The following is a 19,492-nucleotide window of genomic DNA, read 5'->3' on the forward strand; positions in this document are numbered from 1 at the left end:
GAGGCATCCAGGGGGAGGACCATGCCTCGATGAAAATATATTACATATACACTACCACATCCATACCAGTGTACATCTACTGTACATCCACTGTACACTGTGTATTTTCTCAAGTATGTGAACTTACATAGCTGGTCATTTCTTTTTGGAGCTAGTGGTCTTTTTACTTATGGTGGTCGTTTTACAGATGGTGGTCTTTTTGCCAGGGACATTTGGAGGTTTATTTGAAGGTTCTAAAACAAATAAATGAAAAAAAGACTGATTACTGCAGCATTAAAATATTCTATTATGTTATTTTGTGTGGTTCTAAAGCCATTACACAATCTGTATACCTTGTTTATTTAAAGGTCCCATGGCATTAAAATGTCACTTTATTAGTTTTTTTTACATTAATATGAGTTCCCCTAGCCTGCCTTTGGTCCCCCAGTGGCTAGAAATGGTGATAGGTGTAAACCAAGCCCTGGGTATCCTGCTCCACCTTTGAGAAAATGAAATCTCAGATGGGACATTCTGGAATCTTCCCTTTATGTGACAATTGTCACACCATGCCCTAATGAGGAAGCACAAACGGCCAGATATTCAAACACCATCTTACTGATACTGATGTACTTTAACCCTGCCTGTCACATGAGCACACACTGCGTAAACACAGACCACAGTAGAGCCCTTTTCATGGACAGAGAACATCCTGGTTGAGAAGCTGAATCAAGTTGTTTAGAACAGGGGTTTCATATGGTGTTCCTTCCATTGTGGTCTAATCCAAGTCAAGCTGGTTCCATGGACAGTCAGGACATACCCACACAGTCAGGGTGAAGTTATGTCACCACACACACACCTTTTGGGGCAGTTATTTTCAGGTAAGAATATAAGTATTATAGCCACCAGCACTTCAACTGGACAATTTGAACAAGTTGGCTCCGAGTGAGCCCCATTCGGGTGGATAAACAGAGAAAAACAGAGGGATAACTGAGGAAATTGAGCATTTATTGAAAATGGCAAAAAACAAACAGCATAAAATGAGTGATATAAAGACTTTAATGTGAACATCATCAAATTATCCATCAAGCGTTGATTTGAATACGGTCATAATGAGTATACAGTACATTGTTAAATTGAATGTACTGCACTTTTTTTTTTTTGGTAAGGCTTAAAGGAAAACTAAACCTTTAATTCCTAATACACAACCCGTGGACATAGGGCCCCAGAATACACCCCAATACATGTATACAAATCCTTTATCATGAACCCTTCTTCTAGTAATATTTACAGAACTTGACATTGTCATTTCAATGCCAGGAAAGACAGAGTCAACAGCAACACAGTTATCAGTAAGTCCCTTGGGTTATTAAGTACAGAACATGTATGTGGACTTCCAAGCTCTGTGGCTACACCCTGATGGAACTGATGGGTTCCCATACTCAAAGCAGGTCCAAGTGTTTCAATAAGGTAATACATGCAAATTGAAGAATACCTTAAAACATGTTGAACAGGACCGGTCCATTGTCACCTGTAACTGACCTTAGTGATGGTGATGTATCAAATAAACACCAAGGTCGCTTAAGTAGATGATGCAAGGCCTCACTTTTCACACACACACACGTATTTCATTGTGAGATGGAAGCAAAAGTGGAGCCAGTGTGACATAAACCTGACAGCTGGTGTAGCATTTATAAATCATACTCATTTACAGTATGTCTACTACCAAACCCTGAGTACACCAAGTACAGAAGGTCAGGCCAGACTTCAGCCACACTATATGTGCGGTGAAGTTGCTCAACTTTACAAGCTTTCTGTCAACAAATATCCGACTCCAAACCAGCGAAAGCCATTCTACTCTCCAATATGTAAGTGTATGTCATATCATTCACCTAGGGATGTAGATGGTGTCAGCACACGACACACACATCAAGAAAACATCTACAGTGTTTATCTACTGTGTGTGTATGCTGCACTTACATCAAGATCTGCTAAAACAGGATCTTGAATGGTTTTCTGGTTCTCTCAATCTCTCGGGTCAGGTTCCCGTTTAGCTATAATAAAAAAAAAGCCACAATTTTACGAGAGATGTCACCATTTGACCCTAACGTGAAAGAATGTGATCCAAACATTTGATGTTAATATTATGCAGCACAATCAATCGTTCTCAGTGGCAATGCTCCAATCGATACTCACAAAAGAACCAAAGTCCAGGCAATGGTAAAAAACAGAGTTGCGTAATAATTACCCTCTACCACGAAAAGGAACCTCTGGGATTATAAACACACCAGGAGGCAAGATTTGTGTATCTGAAGATAGGTCAAGATTCTTATATACGAACAGGATTATTTGATACTCACACATATCAGTATCTGAGCATTCATACGGATTTGTGTATGCATGCACATCTGTGTGTTTCCTCAAGATACTCAAGCTTGCAGTTTACACAAGCTAACAGACGAGCCATTGGAAAAAATCCAAAAAGCTGGGTACACCGCCTCCGCAAAGGGGAACACAAACGAGTGGAAGGGGGTCGCCCTATCTGCCACGTTATAGAACGTAGCCGTCCCCTCCTCGCAATCCAGTAGCACGCCAACGCGGCTAGGATTAGGATTGACCAGCACGGTCTCGCTGCTAGCATGCCAGGCTGACAGCTTGACGTTGAACCACTCGACGCACCACGACTGGGCGTTCCGGCCTAGCCGGCTAGCGGGACCCTTGCGGTCAATGCTGTTGTAAGCCAGGCCTAGGCCGACAAAGTTGTTGCTGCTCATCTTGACCTCCCAGTAGTGACGCCCCCTAGAGAAGCCTTTGGTGCACAGCACCTGGGAGCAGACAGAGAAGCGGGCGGGGCAGTCGGGGTAGGCGTTGGGCTCGTCCGACACGGTGGCCACAGTGAAGTTCTCGCTGAGGCAGACGCGCTTGTGGGCCGTCTTGCCGTCCAGGGTGAGGACCGTGCCATCTAAGGATATACACATACACACACATGATTTCAACAAATATATTCCATCTAGATATACACACATGATTTCTACAAATATATTCCATCTAGATATACACACATGATTTCTACAAATATATTCCGACTAGATATACAGTAAAGAACATTTGATGTACAAGGGAAATAGCATTATTTTATCAACGTTTGTGAACTTGCATTGCAAAAGGTCATGTCTTTTTGCAACCGAGGTGATATTTGGAGGCATCTTCAATGGCTCTAAAAGATGGGAAAAATAAATACATTACATTACATTAATAGTATACTATAATTTAAAGTCCTATCCTCATCAATACACCTCTTTGCTTCTGAAGCCCTGAAACAATCTTTCACAATTTAGACTTAATTGAATAACTTTTTTTATTGATCTTATTGCCTACATATAAAGTAAAGCTACCTAAAGGGTAAAGAGCCATTATCACATATCTGGAACTGGAAAACAGAAAAATGTGAAAATTGTTCGAAGTCTAAGTAAACACAGTTTTACCGGGCTTATCCTTGTTCCGAGGTTCTTCACAGGTACCTTTTGGGTGCTCCTTCGGTGTTGACGTAGACTGGGAGGGCTGCTTTTTTGTTTCTTAAAAAAAGAATACAATAACTACTTAGTCTCCTAAAACCTTGTAATAAAGTGCCTGCAATGATAGGTACTCTTTACAATATGACCGTGTTTATTAAAATGCAAACACGTGACATTCCCACGCTAGCTTCCGCAAGACATCTGTCATGTAACATATCATGGGGTCTGTGAATGTTTGCTTTTTATGGACATGAGTTTAAAACCAGTGATGTAACTAAATCCATTATTCCAATTACACAAGTCTCCCAAATGAACATGATATAAGATATGAAAGTGAATAATCAGAATATTAAAAGTGTAAAGGACTTACTGTCACCTCTCTGGTCCTTCGAATCCGTTTTCTTATCAGGCTCTGAAATCAGAATGAACTTTGTTAGACACAAATACGCACCGGGAATATGTCATATGTATGATTTGAGGGGTCAGATGGCTGAGCGGTTAGGGAGTTGGGCAATTAATCAGAAGGTTGTTGGTTCGATTCCTGGGCCCTGCAAAATGACGTTGTGTCCTTGGGCAAGGCACTTCACCCTACTTGCCTAGGGGAGAATGTCCCTGTACTAACTGTAAGTCGCTCTGGATAAGAGCGTCTGCTAAATGACTAAATATAAATGTAGAGGGTCATACTCTTTTTCTGGCCTGCTCTGAGAGCAGCTCCTGGGCTGTGAGATCTGGGGGGCCTCGGAGTAACTTCTGCTCGTCCTAAAAAACAAAGACCATCGTTTTAGTCAAACTTGATACACACCACCCCCCCCCCCCCTCTCTTTCATTGTGAAGTAGTTTGTATATGGGTGAGAATGACGAAATCCCAACCAAATATTGGGCCTCTGCCGTGCTCAGACAATGGGAAGGTTTGTGGGTTCCGGAAGTCAGTAAACATTGGCGGAGGATTTGATATCAGCGGTGGTACAAAGGTACTCTCACCTGAAACAAAGAGATTCAGGGGATTATAATGAAGCTCGAAGCATTTCTTAAAGATGGCATGTCTCTTAAAATCATGAACATTTCAAGAATTTATCTGTGGACACACACTGCCTAATTTATACATCACATTTGTTGAATCATCGATTTTCATTTCACTACCCTTGGATTGAAATCATTTTTAGTTTTCAGTACCACAACCCAATTTAAGAACCGAAGCCCTGCATTATGATGATTATTTGATTGAACGATTTTATTGCTAGTCTGTCACTCTTGACTCAACGTACCTCGCATGCCCATGCTAAGTTCTGAAATGAAATAGGATATTACAATACATACCAAACACACCAGTCACTAACAACTCTTAATCTGTCTGACAAAAAGCATACAATGGTATGCTTGGTAATAAATGCAAGCACGAACAGTGAGATAGACCAGAGACCTGGTCTTAGTTTCTGCAGCCTAGCTTCCACAGGTTGGTTGAATAAGTGGGACAGATGCTCCCTCAGCACTGCTGCGAAGGCCTGTGATGCAGCAACAGCCTTAGAGTCTAGGTTCACCCGTGGTGTGTAGGGGTCAAAGGTCGCCTGGGAGGGAAGATCCACTGAAGCCTGAATTAGAGGAAGAGATCAGAGCCAGCAACAGATGAAACTGGAGTCAGTTAGCGGGGCCACATATCCAAATACATTTTTTTCAGATATTAATGCACTTTCATAGAGCAAAGTACCTATCCAGGTTGTTTCCTAAAAGCATTCTTCTGACACGGTTGAGTTCACTTTTCCCTACATCAACTACAGTATGTTGAAACAGTCTTTCACCTGTAGAAAGGCCAGGCTCTCAGACTGGCTAAGGAGGTTGTTGATGTCATCTCTGGCTCCACTCATCTTATCGATGTTCTGGTCAAACTTCTTCATGAGACCCTGCAGCTTGGTCTGACCGCTCTCCTGCTCACGGTCCACCGTGTTCAGGGCCTCCCGCTCCTCCCGGTCCAGCATCTCCCGGATCTGCTGGTACTCACCTTCCAGAACCTTCTTCTTGCTAGATGCGGTGTCCTGGAAAACAAAGACTCAGACGTGAATTGGGTCTGTGCTGTACGTAGAAGCCAATAAAAGAACACATCTTCTCTACACACACACACACACACATATCCATATATATATATCATTATTTTTTAACTATGATGTTCTACCAAATGTTTAATTTTTATAAACTTTTATCTGGTCTACAACTGGTCTAACCTTCAGCCTGATCTGTTGACTCTTCATCTCGGAAATGACATTTCGGTTCTTCTCAATTTTTCCATCCAGCATACCTAATTTGTTTCTCATGTCAGACTTGAAAAAAGGAAGAACACACAAGCAAGTAATATGACTCAGAATCAAGAATGTTAACAATTAAAAACAACGCCAAGCCCTCAATGTAGGAGTGGCTGCTAGGGTTGATATTGACAATAGTGACAACAATGACGGCCTTAAAATGCACCCTCCCTTGCACATGATAAATGAGTTGACAAATAGTCTAAACAAACGTCACAGACCTCTTGAAAAGCTCGTTGTTCGTCGGGGGTGGAGAACTGACACCCCTTGTGCACCTGCTGCAGACAGATGCTACAAATACAGCGGCGATGCTGGTTGCAGTAGAACTCCATCAACTTGTTGTGGTCGGTGCAGATACGCTCGCGGAGGTCTCCAAGCGGGTCGCACAGCTGATGGGTGCTAAATATCGGATTCTCTTTGTGCGGTCTTACATGGTCCTCACAGAAGGACGCCATGCACGTGAGGCAGGTTTTTACTGCTTTGGCCAGCATACAGGTATCACAGATGACACACTCGGGTTTAGGCTCTTCAGGCTTCATTGTTTCCTTCACAGTAATGCTGGAATCACTCCTTAATGCCCTCAGTTTGAACGTCTCCATGACGGTGCTGAGCACCGTGTTCTTTTTCAGCTCTGGTTTGGTCGAAAAGTGCGTCCTGCATTGCGGACAGCTGTAATTTTCTTTCCATGTGGTGAAGAGGCAATCTTGACAGAAATTGTGTCCGCAAGGTGTTGTCACCGGACAGTCAAATGGACAGAGGCAGATGCTACAAGTTAGTTCATCTTCTAGACTCATGAGAGAAGTCATTTCCTCGGCCATGGCGGATCCGTAACAGAGCTGTGCCGTCAAGTGCTGCGTCACTATGGGAGGAGAAACGAAACTTAAAGAGTAAGAAAACGAAACCTACATTAGGCCTGTTCGATCTCGGCAGAAAAATTACACACAACTTTAGATTATGAATAACGTTTGCCGTGCGGCAAGTGTTCAATGAATTCTTGGATTATAGTGGACAAGGGTAGATTCTCCTGGGCATTTATTTGTTTAATTCCTATAGGACGTATTTTAATCACCAAATTTAGCTACGCTTAACCTACCGATTTTCTATACAAGACTATTATTCATTTGTCTAGTAATCATAAATTAACTTACTTCAGTTGGATGGATCTCTTCGTTAGTTGGCGTGCTTACCACCACCAGACCGCAAAATCAGTCTCAACCTCAGCACAGGACAGGTGTATCGTTCCCAACCAATTATCAGTTGATCGCTGAATAGGTTACACTCTTCGTGCGCATAAAGGGTGTTCACTTCCGAGCCAAATAGGTGGAGCCAGACAGCCACAGAGAGACAATAGGTGCGTTCGACATGGACTGCGCAGAGCCATAGAAAAAGGCATACTAGAAAAAAAACGGCATAGAAAAATCTTTTTCTATGGCTCTGGGACTGCGGCTGCATGAAACGACCGGCGAGAGTAGCCGCTTGCAGTCGGGGAGGAGTTGAAAACGGCTCTGTAAAGTCGGACATTCCAGCTTCTCGTGGTTTGCTGCGTTGATGTCAGTCATGGCCGATCAAGCGCTGTTTGCTTACTTTACTTTATTTATAATTTAACTTCCGTTAGTGAAGAGGCTGACTAAAACCCTTTCTTCAACACATTTTTAATTCAATTAAACTTTTTTGAGCGTTGGCGAAACTGAAGGTGTCCGAATTTACCCAAATAAATGTTCTGGTGCACGTAACTCTGTCAGGCTATTGCATTTTGTACTTCTGTCAATCAATTTCTTGTCAGTTAGCCTACTGCATCCAATCAGCGCTAAAGTGTAGTACCTACCCTTTCCTTTCAGAGTTAATGTAATGTGTTTTTGAGTTAATGTAATGTCGTTTTCCATTTGGGGGAGCGCGTTTTTGTATTGGGGGGAGGTGAACAAGTCATCCGATTTGGGGGGAGTTGACTCGTATTGGGGGGGGAGCGCGTTTTTGTATTGGGGGGAGGTGAACAAGTCATCCGATTTGGGGGGAGTTGACTCGTATTGGGGGGGAGTATTTTCATTTGGGGGATGTACTCATATTAGGGGGTGTCATTTGCACTTCAGGGCCACCGTATACTTCCGCTCAATTTGGATTTTGCCTCTGTACTAGGTCTGGGAGCTCGGTTCTGAAGTCAAGAACATTCCTTGCTGAGTTTTGTTGGTGGCCATAATGTTGTGGCCCTCCTCCCCACGGGGTGCGGGAATAGTTTGATTTTCCAGCTACGGCAGCTAGCTCTGTTACAGTAGTGGTGAAGGAGTTGGCTAAGGCGAACACTTGCGATTGGTTATGGCAAATCAGAGTGGCTCTGGGTGGATCCAATAGTTTTAAACTTCAACATACGACCCGCCTTCAAGGAAGTTAACGTTTGTCAATCGAGAGATCCCAGACCCTCTGTACAAATGAAATGTACGAGGGTCTGGTTAGGACCAGGCTAGGTCTGGAGGGGCTCTATTGCGGAAAAACTATATCCGAACAGGAGCTGTTCGGACCAATTAAATTGTCAGGGCGGGCTTTATACGATGATGGACAGATGATCAACAGTAACGTAATCAACAACGTCACCAAAGAGCGCTTGGGTTGAATTTGTTTTCAACAAATAATATATTACGTTGCTCTGATTGGTTGTAGGTCTATCCAATTGAGCGAAGAGGCATCTGTTTTACGAGCTCGGTTGACACACATGGGAGTCAGATGGCTGAGCGGTGAGGGAGTCGGGCTAGTAATCAGAAGGTTGCCGGATCGATTCCCCGCCGTGCCACATGATGTTGTGTCCTTGGGCAAGGCACTTCACCCTACTTGCCTCGGGGGGAATGTCCCTGTACTTACTGTAAGTCGCTATGGATAAGAGCGTCTGCTAAATGACTAAATGTAAATGTGACACACGCCCCATATTCACAGCCCAACGGAGAGTTTTCAGACTCATATTCTGACTAGAATTATGAGTGGGACGACGTCAGGCTAGGTTACACTCAATAAAGACTAGAAACCCACCGAAATAAAAGTAGGTCACTTGTAGCAAATCTGGCAGGGCAGAAACTGCCAGGAGAAAAGTTTGTAAGCTTTTATTAGGTTAGCACAAAGTTTATTAAAGCAGCCCATCCGTGTGTTCTTTGTATTCACTGATATGAATGTGAAACACGTGTGAATGCACCGTCTACATTTTGAAATGACACAGAAACGTCAAACTTTTTTTGCATTCACAAAATTATGGAGCTTGTAATAATTAATGAAATATTAGGGTGCATGTAATTCATGCTCGACAGAGATTGGAATTCTATCACACAATGAACTACCTTTAATGAACCTCAATGTTTACTGTTTACACTGAACAATATAAACAAAAGGTGTCTCATATGATTACAAATGATAAATTCAACATCATTTGTGAAGCATTCAGCCAAGAACAGCAGAAGGTTAATCCATTGAACACCCAGTGTCATCATTTTCATCTAAGTTCAGTTGATGTGTGTCATGGCAGTTGAATGTTGTTCTGACCGCTGTGCTCGTGGAGATCCTTCAGCAGATCTGCAAACTGCTCCTCCTGGGAACACAGCAACACCAAGATCCTTCTTTTATTATCTTCAGGTCATGTTGGCTGTTATTAGTATTTGTGTAGCAGGACTCTGTTCTAAATAGTATGCTGATGGAACATTTCTACGAAAGTTCTCGCTTACCAGTACATTCAATCGTTCAGCTGCTGCCACGGCAACATTAAGCTTTCTCTCATCCTCCTCTCTCTCCTCTTCAATAACCCCAAGTCTTTGGCCCGACAGAAAAATAAAAGCCAAATAGTCAATAACAGTGCAACGTTTAAACACAGACTGCCCATGAGTTTAGCAAATTTCTTGAAATAGCTTGTCTGCCTCACCTGAAGGTGGCACTTGCGAGCTGTTCCTCACGGACGGCCAGCAGGTTCCGCAGCTCACTGACCTCAGCCTGCAGCATTGCATTTTGGTCTTGGCTCTGGACAATGAAGTCCTCCAAGCGCTTGGCCATCTCCAGCTCACGCTCTGTCACTTGCTCCACCCCTAGTCGGAGCTCTGACAGTTCCTCGGCATGCTGGGTAAAATTGGGATACAGTCACGTCATGCACAGCAAAAATGTCAGGATAGCAGTATTTCTGTAGTTCGTTGCTGATAAAAGGTTCGCTCAGTACTACCATCCAACATGTGCAATATTGAAAAGTTGAGATGTTATTGTTGCTCTATATCTGGAATAATACTGACCATTCCTTGGCTCTAATCATTGCAATACTGTTTAAACTATGCACTTCTGATTCTTGATTATCTGCTGTACTTACTATATGCTGCAAAATTAAGATCAAGTAAATATAAATTGTATTTTCTATACACAAAAACTCAAAAAGACAAATCTGCTGTACTGGCAGAACCTAACGAGCCTTACCTTGTCCAGTAGGCTAACCTGCTCCTGTTCTGCCTTCATCTTGTGTGTCTCCTTGTGCTGGTTGTCTTTAATCCATGGCACTGGAGCAGGTGGTTGCTTCACACTGATACTCTGAAACAAGACACGGGTCACCTTTTAGAAGACAACCTTTCCAACCACCCAATTACTTCGGTGGGTGACAGCACATTGGGGAACTACATCTACTGGACATAACATGTCCATGTTATGCAAGTGGACCCAAAGCATACCTACGTACCCTTACGCATGACAGATTGGGTGGTATTTAACACATTTGGGGAGAAAAAAAAGGATAAAAGAATGGCTATTAGACCTCTTTCTCCTCATACAACTCACACTTTGTGGCGAGGAGATATCAAGAGGAGGATTTGCCCCCATGTCCGGCTCAGTCGGCACGTTGTCTTCAACGGTCAGATCCTCGGTGCTGATCTGTCTCTTCTGGGGCTGTTTGGGTTGCGCTGGTCTCCTGTGCGGGGCACTCTGCGTCCTGGACACTGGCTTCCTGTCCCGGACGCTCCTTCTGTCTCTTGTGCCCCTCTCGGACCCATCTTTCCCCTGGCTGCTCTTCTGGTCGATGGGCAGCTGCTGGAGGGAGGTGTGGAGAGGACTGTACTTTTCCAGGTCTTTAGGGGGTACATATGTTGGTTTTGATAGCCCTGTGCGGCTATGAGACAAAGACAAGACCAGTTAAAAAAAATTACAAAGCAGTGCATTAACACATATGAGTAACACACGCAAATACATTTGATGTACATATTAGAAAGATGGAGGCGAGCTTCTCACCTTCTAACTGTGATCCGTGGAGCATCAGGGCCCAGGGATTCTGTTATTTGGTTCAGAATTGAAGGCAGACGATGGAGTTTGTCTATTGTGTCCTGAAAAAAAAGTGATCACCATATCAGCTGCAATTTAAGGAGTCAGGTGGCTGAACGGTTAGGGAATCGGGCGAGTAATCAGAAGGTTGCTGGTTCGATTCCCGGCCGTGCCTATTGACATTGTGTCCTTGGGTAAGGCACTTCACCCTACTGGCCTCGGGTGGAATATTGCTGTACTTACTGTAAGTCGCTCTGGATAAGAGCATCTGCTAAATGACTAAATGTAAATGTAAAACCTCTCGGGCTCTCTTGTAGTGTTCTTGTAAAGACTAAGGCTCTACACAAAGTATTCGAGCGAGTCAAGGCTCGAACGTGACCTGGCCTACCGGCTCCATCTGGGATATGATGTCGACCAGCAAGCCATGGAGGACCGCCAGACGCAGGGGAAGGTCCACGTAACCATCGAAGGAAGTCATTGGGATGTCTCCGTCTGGGTTGGACACTGTCTGAAGGAAAGCTCGCATCTTCTCCCAGTGCTCCTGGAGAAATTCGTTCATGAAGAGCATGTATTCTTCCTTCTCACCAAACCTGCATCAAAACAGAGTGGGTTGGATATAGGCATGGAGATTAGGGACACTGTGAAGCTGAGGCGTATCATGCCGGTTCTTCACACACAGGCTGTTGGCCTCCTCGCCGTTTGACAGAAGGAATTGTTCTAGTCTATGAAGCCTGATGAGATAAGCTAAACTACCACGGGTAAGAAAGACACACTTACAAGGTGAAGTTGGCCAGGTTCTGGATGACTTTAGCGGTGAGAGTGAGGGTGCGGAGGGTGACTGGCTCAGGGTAGGGCTGCATCAGCCCAAACAGGGAGGGGCTTAGGACGGCCGGACACAGGAAGCGGAGAAACAACGAAGAGGATATGAGGCGCTGGCCAATCTCAGGTCGTCCCTCAGCCTCGCACAACTCCACCCAGCTGGAGAAGATCCGGTTCAGCTCTTCGGGGAACGACCTGCATCAAGAGAGAAGGAAAAAAGAGGAAGAAACAGTTTGACACAATTCTGTGTCTCTTTCCCTGGAAAACGGCCCCACTCTCTTGCTTACCCGTGCATCTCGGTGATCTTCTGCACCACTTCCTCGCAGCTCTCTTTCAGGTGCCTCTGGTTGATCGGCAGGTCGGCGGCGGGACATTTACGAGGGTCGACCTCGCAGCTCTCCACTGAAGCATACAGGCGGGTGATGAAGTCTCCTGCAGGGATGGGGGGAGGAAGAAAGGGAGAGAGGGAGTCAAAGAGAAAGGAAGGAAGGGTCATGAAGCTGCTTGTCTTCCCTTTCTAACAGAGAGCAACGTATTGATCACGGTGGTGTCGTAACAGATTTCAACAATTGGCCAAAGTCAAAAGATTTACATTTAGTCATTTAGCAGACGCTCTTATCCAGAACGACTTACAATAAGTACAGGGACATTCCCCTGAGGCAAGGAGGGTGAAGTGCCTTGCCCAAAGACGCAATGTCATTTTGAGGGGCCGGGAATCGAACCAGCAACCTTCTGATTACTAGCCTATTCCATAACCGCTCAGCCACCTGACTCCCAAGATACACCTAAAAAGTTTTGTTTTTAAAGAAATGAGACCACAAGGCATCCCTACCAAGGGTATCAAGGAGGTACTTCTGGCCAACCAGTTTCATGTACTCGTCAATGGCCTTGGTGGCCAGAGTGTTCTCCCTGAAGATCAGAGCCTCCTTCTCACCGAGACGCTCCACCTCCGCACCGCCCAGCGCTATCAGAAACTCCTGAAACACAAACACAGGACTGTGAGAGCTTTTATCAGAGCAAACAATGGTTCATACAGACGAGGACCATGACGCTCGTCATGTGCCAATCTAGTTTCCTAGAGACCTTTATTTTGAAGGTCAATCATTTTAGATGCCTCTAAGAGGAACTATAAGTGTCTGTGCAGGTGCAGATCAGGCTGACGTCTCTGGGGCCCTCTTCACTTGGTGTACCTTGGCCATGCCGATGCTCTGAAGGACATGCACCAGAGCCCCCGCCAGCTCCTCCTTCTCCTTGACGGTGAGCAGAGGCTCCAAACTACCGCACATCCCCAAGTAGTCCACCGTCACAAACTCCGCAAACTCCTTGTACTTCTCGATGGGCAGCACTTGCAGGTTCTGAAAGCGGGCCTTGACTCGAAGCGAAGCCTGAGGCCCCAGTTGCTCCTTGGACCCTCCCGTGCCTGACGCCTTGTAGGGAATGATCGGGTGCCACTTTTCCTGGTAGGCCCTCCCACGGATGTCGGCTAGGGATATGGCAACGCTGCCGAGGGGGTGCAGGCTGGCCTCATCCCGAGAGTGGCGCTTTTTCTTGGGGTCCTCGTCACGGAAGAGATGCAGGATGATCTGGGAGAACGTCGGAAGGTTATCAAGCTCGAAGAACTCGCCCCAGAATAGCTGGCAGCCTCCGGTCACACCACTCCCTTGTCCGCTACTGGAAGCCCCAGCAGAGCCATCCCCAGCCGGGCTTGAGCGGTTGGCAGACTTGCCCACCAATCGGCTGCTGGTACGGGCGAACAGAGTGCCGTCCAGGTGCAGCTCGCAGTAGTAGCGTCGCTTGGCGGGCAGATCCTTGGCCTCGTTCACCCACAGACTGAGGGAGTTCTCTGTTCGTTCAACGTTGTCCTGGTAGGAACAAACGTTTTGGAGCGAAGAATGAGATTACTTACTTTACAATTTGTTGTGGTATGTACCAACACTAAAATTGGACGTTCTGAAATATTTGGTTTTACCTTATTGGGCTGGGCAGCCCTCCTGAGGTCTTCAATCCAGCGGTCTCTCTCTGCGGCGGAGGTGCATCCAAAACAGTGATTGTTCTCTGAGTTGATCACCTAGTATGACAGCATTGAGCAATTAGCAAACTCTTTAACTATAACAGGTAGGGTTAGGGTTATCTATAATATCTGTCTAACTATAACAGGTAAGGTTAGGGTTATCTATGATATCTGTCTAACTATATCAGGCAGGGTTAGGGTTATCTATGATATCTGTCTAACTATAACAGGTAGGGTTAGGGTTATCTATAATATCTCTCTAACTATAACAGGCAGGGTTAGGGTTATCTATGATATCTGTCTGCAGAGAAAAGATAGTTGATCTTGTGGGATCTTGTTTTTGACAAAGGGTTTGTGGTGTAAAATACAGACAAAGGTCAAGTCCTACCTCAAAGCAGTACTTCTCCCCTAGAATGGAGCTGTGGACAGGTCTGATGATGGTGCTGGTGTCAGCGCTCAGGTCCAAGCTCCCCGCAGCACTGACTGGGATGGACACTGACTCCCGGGAACCGTAGACCCTGGGGGAAACACCAAGCAGATTCAAAACCCATGGATTTCAAGACATTAAAAAGCTCACTTGTTCAATTAACTGTGAACAGCCGGTGACCTTTTTGGACACGGTACATTCTAACAAGCCCGTTTCATGGTTAGTTCAGGCATGTGAAATGGATGGTGTGATGATAAAGGAAAAAAAATGGGCAAAAAAGTTCAAAATGTTGCTTTGTTGGGGGAAATGACCCTCTGTGGATTTGGAGCTACCGTAAGGTCAACCACCCATCCTTCCTGATGACCCATCCTTCCTGATTACCAGTGACTCATGCAAGCATACCTCTTTCCTTTGTTTAACCCAAAGGTGTTCAACTGGGTGCTACTGTTGCTCCTTTTCGTTCGGTTTTCAAGACGTCGTTTGATTAAGGCCTGAAGGTTGGGGAAAAGAGAGAGTGGTGATGTTTGGATGAGGGAATGAAAAGTAAAGATGACGTCAAAGACCTGGTCAGAAGTCAGGCCAGCAGTAAACAAAGTTGTTGTGTATCGTCATGTACGGAGCTTGAGTGTGCTTGATGTTATCCCATACCCTCACGCCGCCATCTTGGTTTTTCAGTCTGGGCCCACCAGCAGGGCCCACGTTGTCAGGGCTACATTCTGTAAGTCAAAGGGTAATACATTGAATTTATAACGTTAGCGTTTTAAATTCAGACTCATTCACATGGTATAGCTCACTTGTATGTGGAATTGTATTGATTTATTATTTGTTTAGTCTCGCTTCGTGCAGTGAATCAAGTTTTTGAACACTTTCATCTACTTGTGTGTTTTTTTCTGTGAGTAAAGAGAGGTCCTTGACTCACTTAGCAATTGCACATTCTAAAACCACAATGGGAGGGACAGTACATTTCCTAATTACTAGATGCTAATAGGGCCATGCTCAGCCTTAAGCTCTGCTAAAAGATGAATAACATACTTCATTTGTACAATGCGTACAATTGAATGCATGCAAAACAGTTCGCTGCTCTCATAACAGTTTTTGTCCATGTTTTACAAACTTCACGCGCCAGTCAGAAACATATGTAGTTGCGATCAAAATCTGTTGATAACTGAACTTCCTCGCACATCAACACATACAGGATGTGGCTTGTGCAGCTATAACAAGCTGGTGCCACGGCAACACACAGGAGACTTGCGCCTTCAGCTTTCACTACAGAGATGAAAATGCGCTAGTAACAGAAAACTCCATTAACCACTCAAGGACATCCAGGATCACACCTGCTTGAATCATATATGTCAAATACAAACATCATATGATTAAATCATCGTAAATAAAATAGTAAATAACATTATATCTGTGTAATGCCGTTCTGACAATCCCACGAAATGTCCCACTCTCACAATAGATCGATAACGTTTGGGATTTCCTTCTTCTTAAACAGGACTTTTCTGCTTACCCAGAGGTCCTCCACACACCAACCAGCGTCTGAAGCCCCTCATCTGAAACAGTGTTCTGTGGAACCAGAGGCCCCTGTGGAACCTGTGGAACCTGTGATCTCTACTACACGTCCGAGGACCGGCCTTGTCTCATGCTCCACCTCTCCAAGTCGAGCCCTCCTGGGCCGTGTAGGTCCAGCCGAACAACGACCCACGCCTCTCACACTCAGAGGACGACCTCTAACCCCCTCCCCCCCCTCTTCCTCCTCTCAAATGAACTTCCCCGAGTTTGTCCTGATCGATGAGGACCAGATCTACAGCATGGAGATGCAGGAGTGGAGAGCTGTGCTTTCTCTCAACCGGCCCCGATCAGTCTGCTGGAACACCCAGGCATGGTGCTATCTCCCATCTCAACATTTTGAGGAAGCAATTTGTAAGCTACTCGCACGCATAATCACGTCAGCCATTTCCTCTGTGTGTCTGTCTGTCTATCTCTACCAGCTAATTAAGCTGTAATTTTAGACCATCGATGGCTTTTACACATCTGATACATATTTTTCAAGGCACTCTTTGTCTCTCGTTGGATATTTCTGCATAATCGTTTTAAACCAATTGAACACACGTGTCCGCGACAGTAACATGCGTGAATCCTCCATTAACAACGTGTTTCTATGACTGCAGCAAACATTTGTCTGTGACAGTAGAGCATGTGTGTCTATGTTATGAACAAACTTAGGGCCACGATAGTAACATGCGTGCCTGTGATAGTAACAGACATGTCTCCATGTTATTAACACACGCGTGTGTCTATGATAGGACAAGCGTCTGACCGGTGCTGATGTCCGTGAGGTTCTGCATGCTGGTGTTGGACAGGCAGCTGCTCACTCTGTTGCGGGTCCACATCACGGGCTGGGATAGTGAAGAGCAGGAGCAAGGAGAAAGACACAGAGACACACACACCACTTAGAGACAGGCCATCTGTGTGAAAGGCCAAGTTGAGGAAGGCTTTTTTCTTTCATTTGTGAAGTGCATGTCTCAGTGGTTTAGACCGACATGGTGTAAACCATTAAGAATGCACTGCACGACTGCTCTGTGTGTGTGTGTGTGTCTTCAGTTGTTGTTACACAGGTTGTTATATGAGTGAAGATGGCAAGGCCTATGATGATGATGGTAAGAGGTAGGATGGAGTGTACGTTTACATGTAGTCATTTATCAGACGCTCTTATCCACAGCGACATACAGCAAGTACAGGGACATTCCCCCCCGAGGCAAGTAGGCTGAAGTGCCTTGCCCAAGGACACAACGTCACTTGGCACAGCCAGGAATCAAACCGGCAACCTTCTGATTACTAGTCAGATTCCCTAACCGCTCAGCCACCTGACTCCCAGTAGTGTGTACTGGTGGAATGCTCACCTCGTCCTCCGGGCTGATGAGGATCTGGCCGTCCTCCAGGTGACAGTGGCTGATGTCCCACAGGGGGACCTCCTGAGGGGGGACCCATGACAGCCTGGGCAGCTCCACTGGGACAGAGGCTGCTGCTGCCTCACCTGCATTCACACAGATGCACGCACACACGTGCACGCACACACGTGCACGCACACAATAAGAACAGAAATACACAGTCGGTTGTGGTGATGTGACACAATGTTTTGTGTTCACAAGAACGACTGTGAGACCACGCACCGTCAGTCAGTCAGGGTGTGTTTATATGGACTTGAACATGAAAGCATTCAATCCTCTATCTGTGCTCTGAGGGATGGACCAATCCTCTATCTGTGCTCTGAGGGATGGACCAATCGTCTATCTGTGCTCTGAGGGATGGACCAATCGTCTATCTGTGCTCTGAGGGATAGACCAATCGAGTGCACATGCTGACCCTTTGTGGTTTTTCGTTCAGAGTAATTATGGTATGATGGCGTTATCTGCAACAACGCATGGCCACTCCCATAGCTTGACCTGCCAGCACTGTTGTGATGCTATCTTCCTCCTTCCTCTCCAAACGCAGAGCCCTAGACCTCTCTCACATCCTGTTCAGTTTTTTTGTGGTATATGTTCTCTTTCAATACCAAATACTTCCTTTTACTGAGAATAATCAAGGTTAAATATCCTTTTCGTTGTCCTTTATTTCAGGATCTTTGTAAAGCTTTCTACAATTAGCCTAGTCCTTGAAGAGAATGCATAGCTTTGTCGCTTTAGAGTAATTCGAGACTTTCCAACACTTTCTTGTAGATTTCACTCAAACCTTATTTAAGTCCCCCAGTCTTTTCTGGTTGACAAGATGACCTGGCCCCCAAAAATCGATCATTATTATGTGTTATGAATTTATACAACGTGTTTCAACATGGAAAGCCCTGCTGTAAGCCATACGTGATCCACATCCATTTTAAAATCTCTTATACTGCTTATGAGAGGTCGCATTTTTATCCAGAAATAGAGAGCGATATGCGTGCATTTGTACACTCTGTGCACTGTACCAAACACCCTTTTGTGACTCCAAGGTAAACGTAAATGTGTGCCTAGTCAAAACCTCTCACATGGAGACACAAGACACGTCAAACACAACATCTAGCCCCTCACCTGGCTGCAGTGTCGGGGCGCTGCTCCGACTCTGAAGCCTGGGCCTCTTCAGCTTCTGGGAGACGGTCCTCAGGTACTTCCTGAAGAGAGCCCCTCCCCCGCCCCTTTGTGGCGGGACGTCCATGGAGGAGGACCCCGCCGCCTCCCCGGAAGCCTGGCTGGAGCCGGGCGCCGCCGCCGCGCCGCCGCCGGCGGAGGAAGACAGAGCCGAGAAGAGGGACCCGGGAGGTTCTGACAGAGCTCTCCTGAAGGGGTTCTTCTTACTGCCCGCGGCCTTCTCTGTCTTGGGCCCTTCACTCCTTCCTCCTCGTCCGGTGGCGGTCGAGGCCCTGTCTCCGGTGTCCTCGCTCAGGGCTTTGCGCCAGTTCTGCATCTTACCCCATTTGTTGGAGCAGCTCTTCTCCACTCTCTCGAGCGTCGTCGTCGTCGTCGCTGACGTGCCTCCAGCTTCCCCTTTGACCCCGTCAGCGGTTGCCTTGGCGCCCGTGTGCCATTTGTACGTGTTGAGGGGGTCGTTGTCCTCAGTGGGGGGGGCTTGATTGGGTTCAGTAGGGGGGTCTTTATCCGTTTCGGCTGACCCCATCTCCTCAGGTTTCTGTGGGGCTGCTTGCTCAAAATCGGTGTCCTTGTTGGTTCCCATGTACAATTTGGGAAGGAGGAACTGTACGATGTCGCAGCTGTGCTCAGTGATGGATTAAAAGTACGAAAAACGTGTCAAGAAACAGCTATGTGAGGATACGCATGCTTCCCAGCATGTCTCTGAATACTCCTGTTTCTTTCCTTAGCCAGATTCACACCCGAGCAACTGAAAGCCTAACATTAACCAACGAGATGACTTGTGATCAGTCTGCCTCGGCAACACGATGCAGAGCCAGGTCCTAACGTGCGTCTCTGGCTTCCTGTGTGGGGAAATATCATCTGACAACGTGTGTGTGTGAGGGTGTGTGTGTGTGTGAGTTGGCGGATGTGTTACACACCCTCTCACACACACAACAGTTCGCACACTGTTGTCACCACATTTCATTGAACTCATTTCGGAATTCTAATCTGCACAACTGCACCCTTTATGACAAATGGGACAAATAAAACTATCTAAAGCAGGGTTTAGGGTTACAATAGGC

The 19,492-nt window shown here is 45.8% G+C and overlaps 2 protein-coding genes across 6 annotated transcripts; both read right to left on the reverse strand.

Moving 5' to 3' along the window:
- Nucleotides 1-1,017: 1,017 nt before the first annotated feature.
- On the reverse strand, nt 1,018-7,204 carry trim25 (tripartite motif containing 25). 5 transcript variants are annotated; one of them, XM_047043985.1, is made up of 12 exons: nt 6,934-7,204; nt 6,007-6,644; nt 5,708-5,803; nt 5,288-5,521; nt 4,912-5,080; nt 4,757-4,777; nt 4,362-4,472; nt 4,176-4,250; nt 3,862-3,903; nt 3,498-3,551; nt 3,134-3,193; nt 1,018-2,938 (listed from the first exon to the last, which is right to left on the reverse strand). In XM_047043985.1, coding segments are annotated over exons 1-12 (2,034 nt in total). In that variant the 5' UTR covers nt 6,935-7,204; the 3' UTR covers nt 1,018-2,405. The 5 variants fall into 5 exon arrangements, with proteins under 5 accessions (XP_046899941.1, XP_046899938.1, XP_046899942.1 ...); XM_047043982.1 differs by having other exon boundaries at nt 3,462-3,551; XM_047043986.1 differs by having other exon boundaries at nt 3,462-3,551; nt 6,007-6,664; nt 6,934-7,194.
- Nucleotides 7,205-9,099: 1,895 nt separating this feature from the next.
- Nucleotides 9,100-19,281, reverse strand: rasal3 (RAS protein activator like 3). The gene is made up of 18 exons (XM_047043648.1): nt 18,372-19,281; nt 17,208-17,341; nt 16,625-16,703; nt 14,950-15,017; nt 14,704-14,792; nt 14,263-14,392; nt 13,833-13,931; nt 13,054-13,725; nt 12,696-12,840; nt 12,151-12,295; nt 11,822-12,058; nt 11,433-11,634; nt 11,015-11,106; nt 10,568-10,895; nt 10,214-10,324; nt 9,678-9,868; nt 9,484-9,568; nt 9,100-9,350 (listed from the first exon to the last, which is right to left on the reverse strand). The coding sequence occupies exons 1-18, from the start codon at nt 19,009-19,011 to the stop codon at nt 9,279-9,281; spliced, it is 3,519 nt and encodes a 1,172-aa protein (XP_046899604.1). The 5' UTR covers nt 19,012-19,281; the 3' UTR covers nt 9,100-9,278.
- Between the last annotated feature and the right edge of the window lie 211 nt (nt 19,282-19,492).

Source organism: Hypomesus transpacificus, chromosome 21 (genome assembly GCF_021917145.1).
Source record: "Hypomesus transpacificus isolate Combined female chromosome 21, fHypTra1, whole genome shotgun sequence".
NCBI classification, from domain to species: Eukaryota; Metazoa; Chordata; class Actinopteri; order Osmeriformes; family Osmeridae; genus Hypomesus; species Hypomesus transpacificus.

Coding starts and splice junctions, on each gene's coding strand:
- trim25 (XM_047043982.1), bottom strand. Junction 4,473..4,756: donor ACTTAGCATGGGCATGCGAG/GTACGTTGAGTC, acceptor TCTTTGTTTCAG/GTGAGAGTACCTTTGTACCA. Junction 4,251..4,361: donor CGGCAGAGGCCCAATATTTG/GTTGGGATTTCG, acceptor TTTGTTTTTTAG/GACGAGCAGAAGTTACTCCG.
- rasal3 (XM_047043648.1), bottom strand. CDS start 19,011: ATGGGAACCAACAAGGACACCGATTTTGAGCAAGCAGCCCCACAGAAA. Junction 12,059..12,150: donor AAGATCACCGAGATGCACGG/GTAAGCAAGAGA, acceptor CTCTTGATGCAG/GTCGTTCCCCGAAGAGCTGA. Junction 10,325..10,567: donor ATATCTCCTCGCCACAAAGT/GTGAGTTGTATG, acceptor GTCTTGTTTCAG/AGTATCAGTGTGAAGCAACC.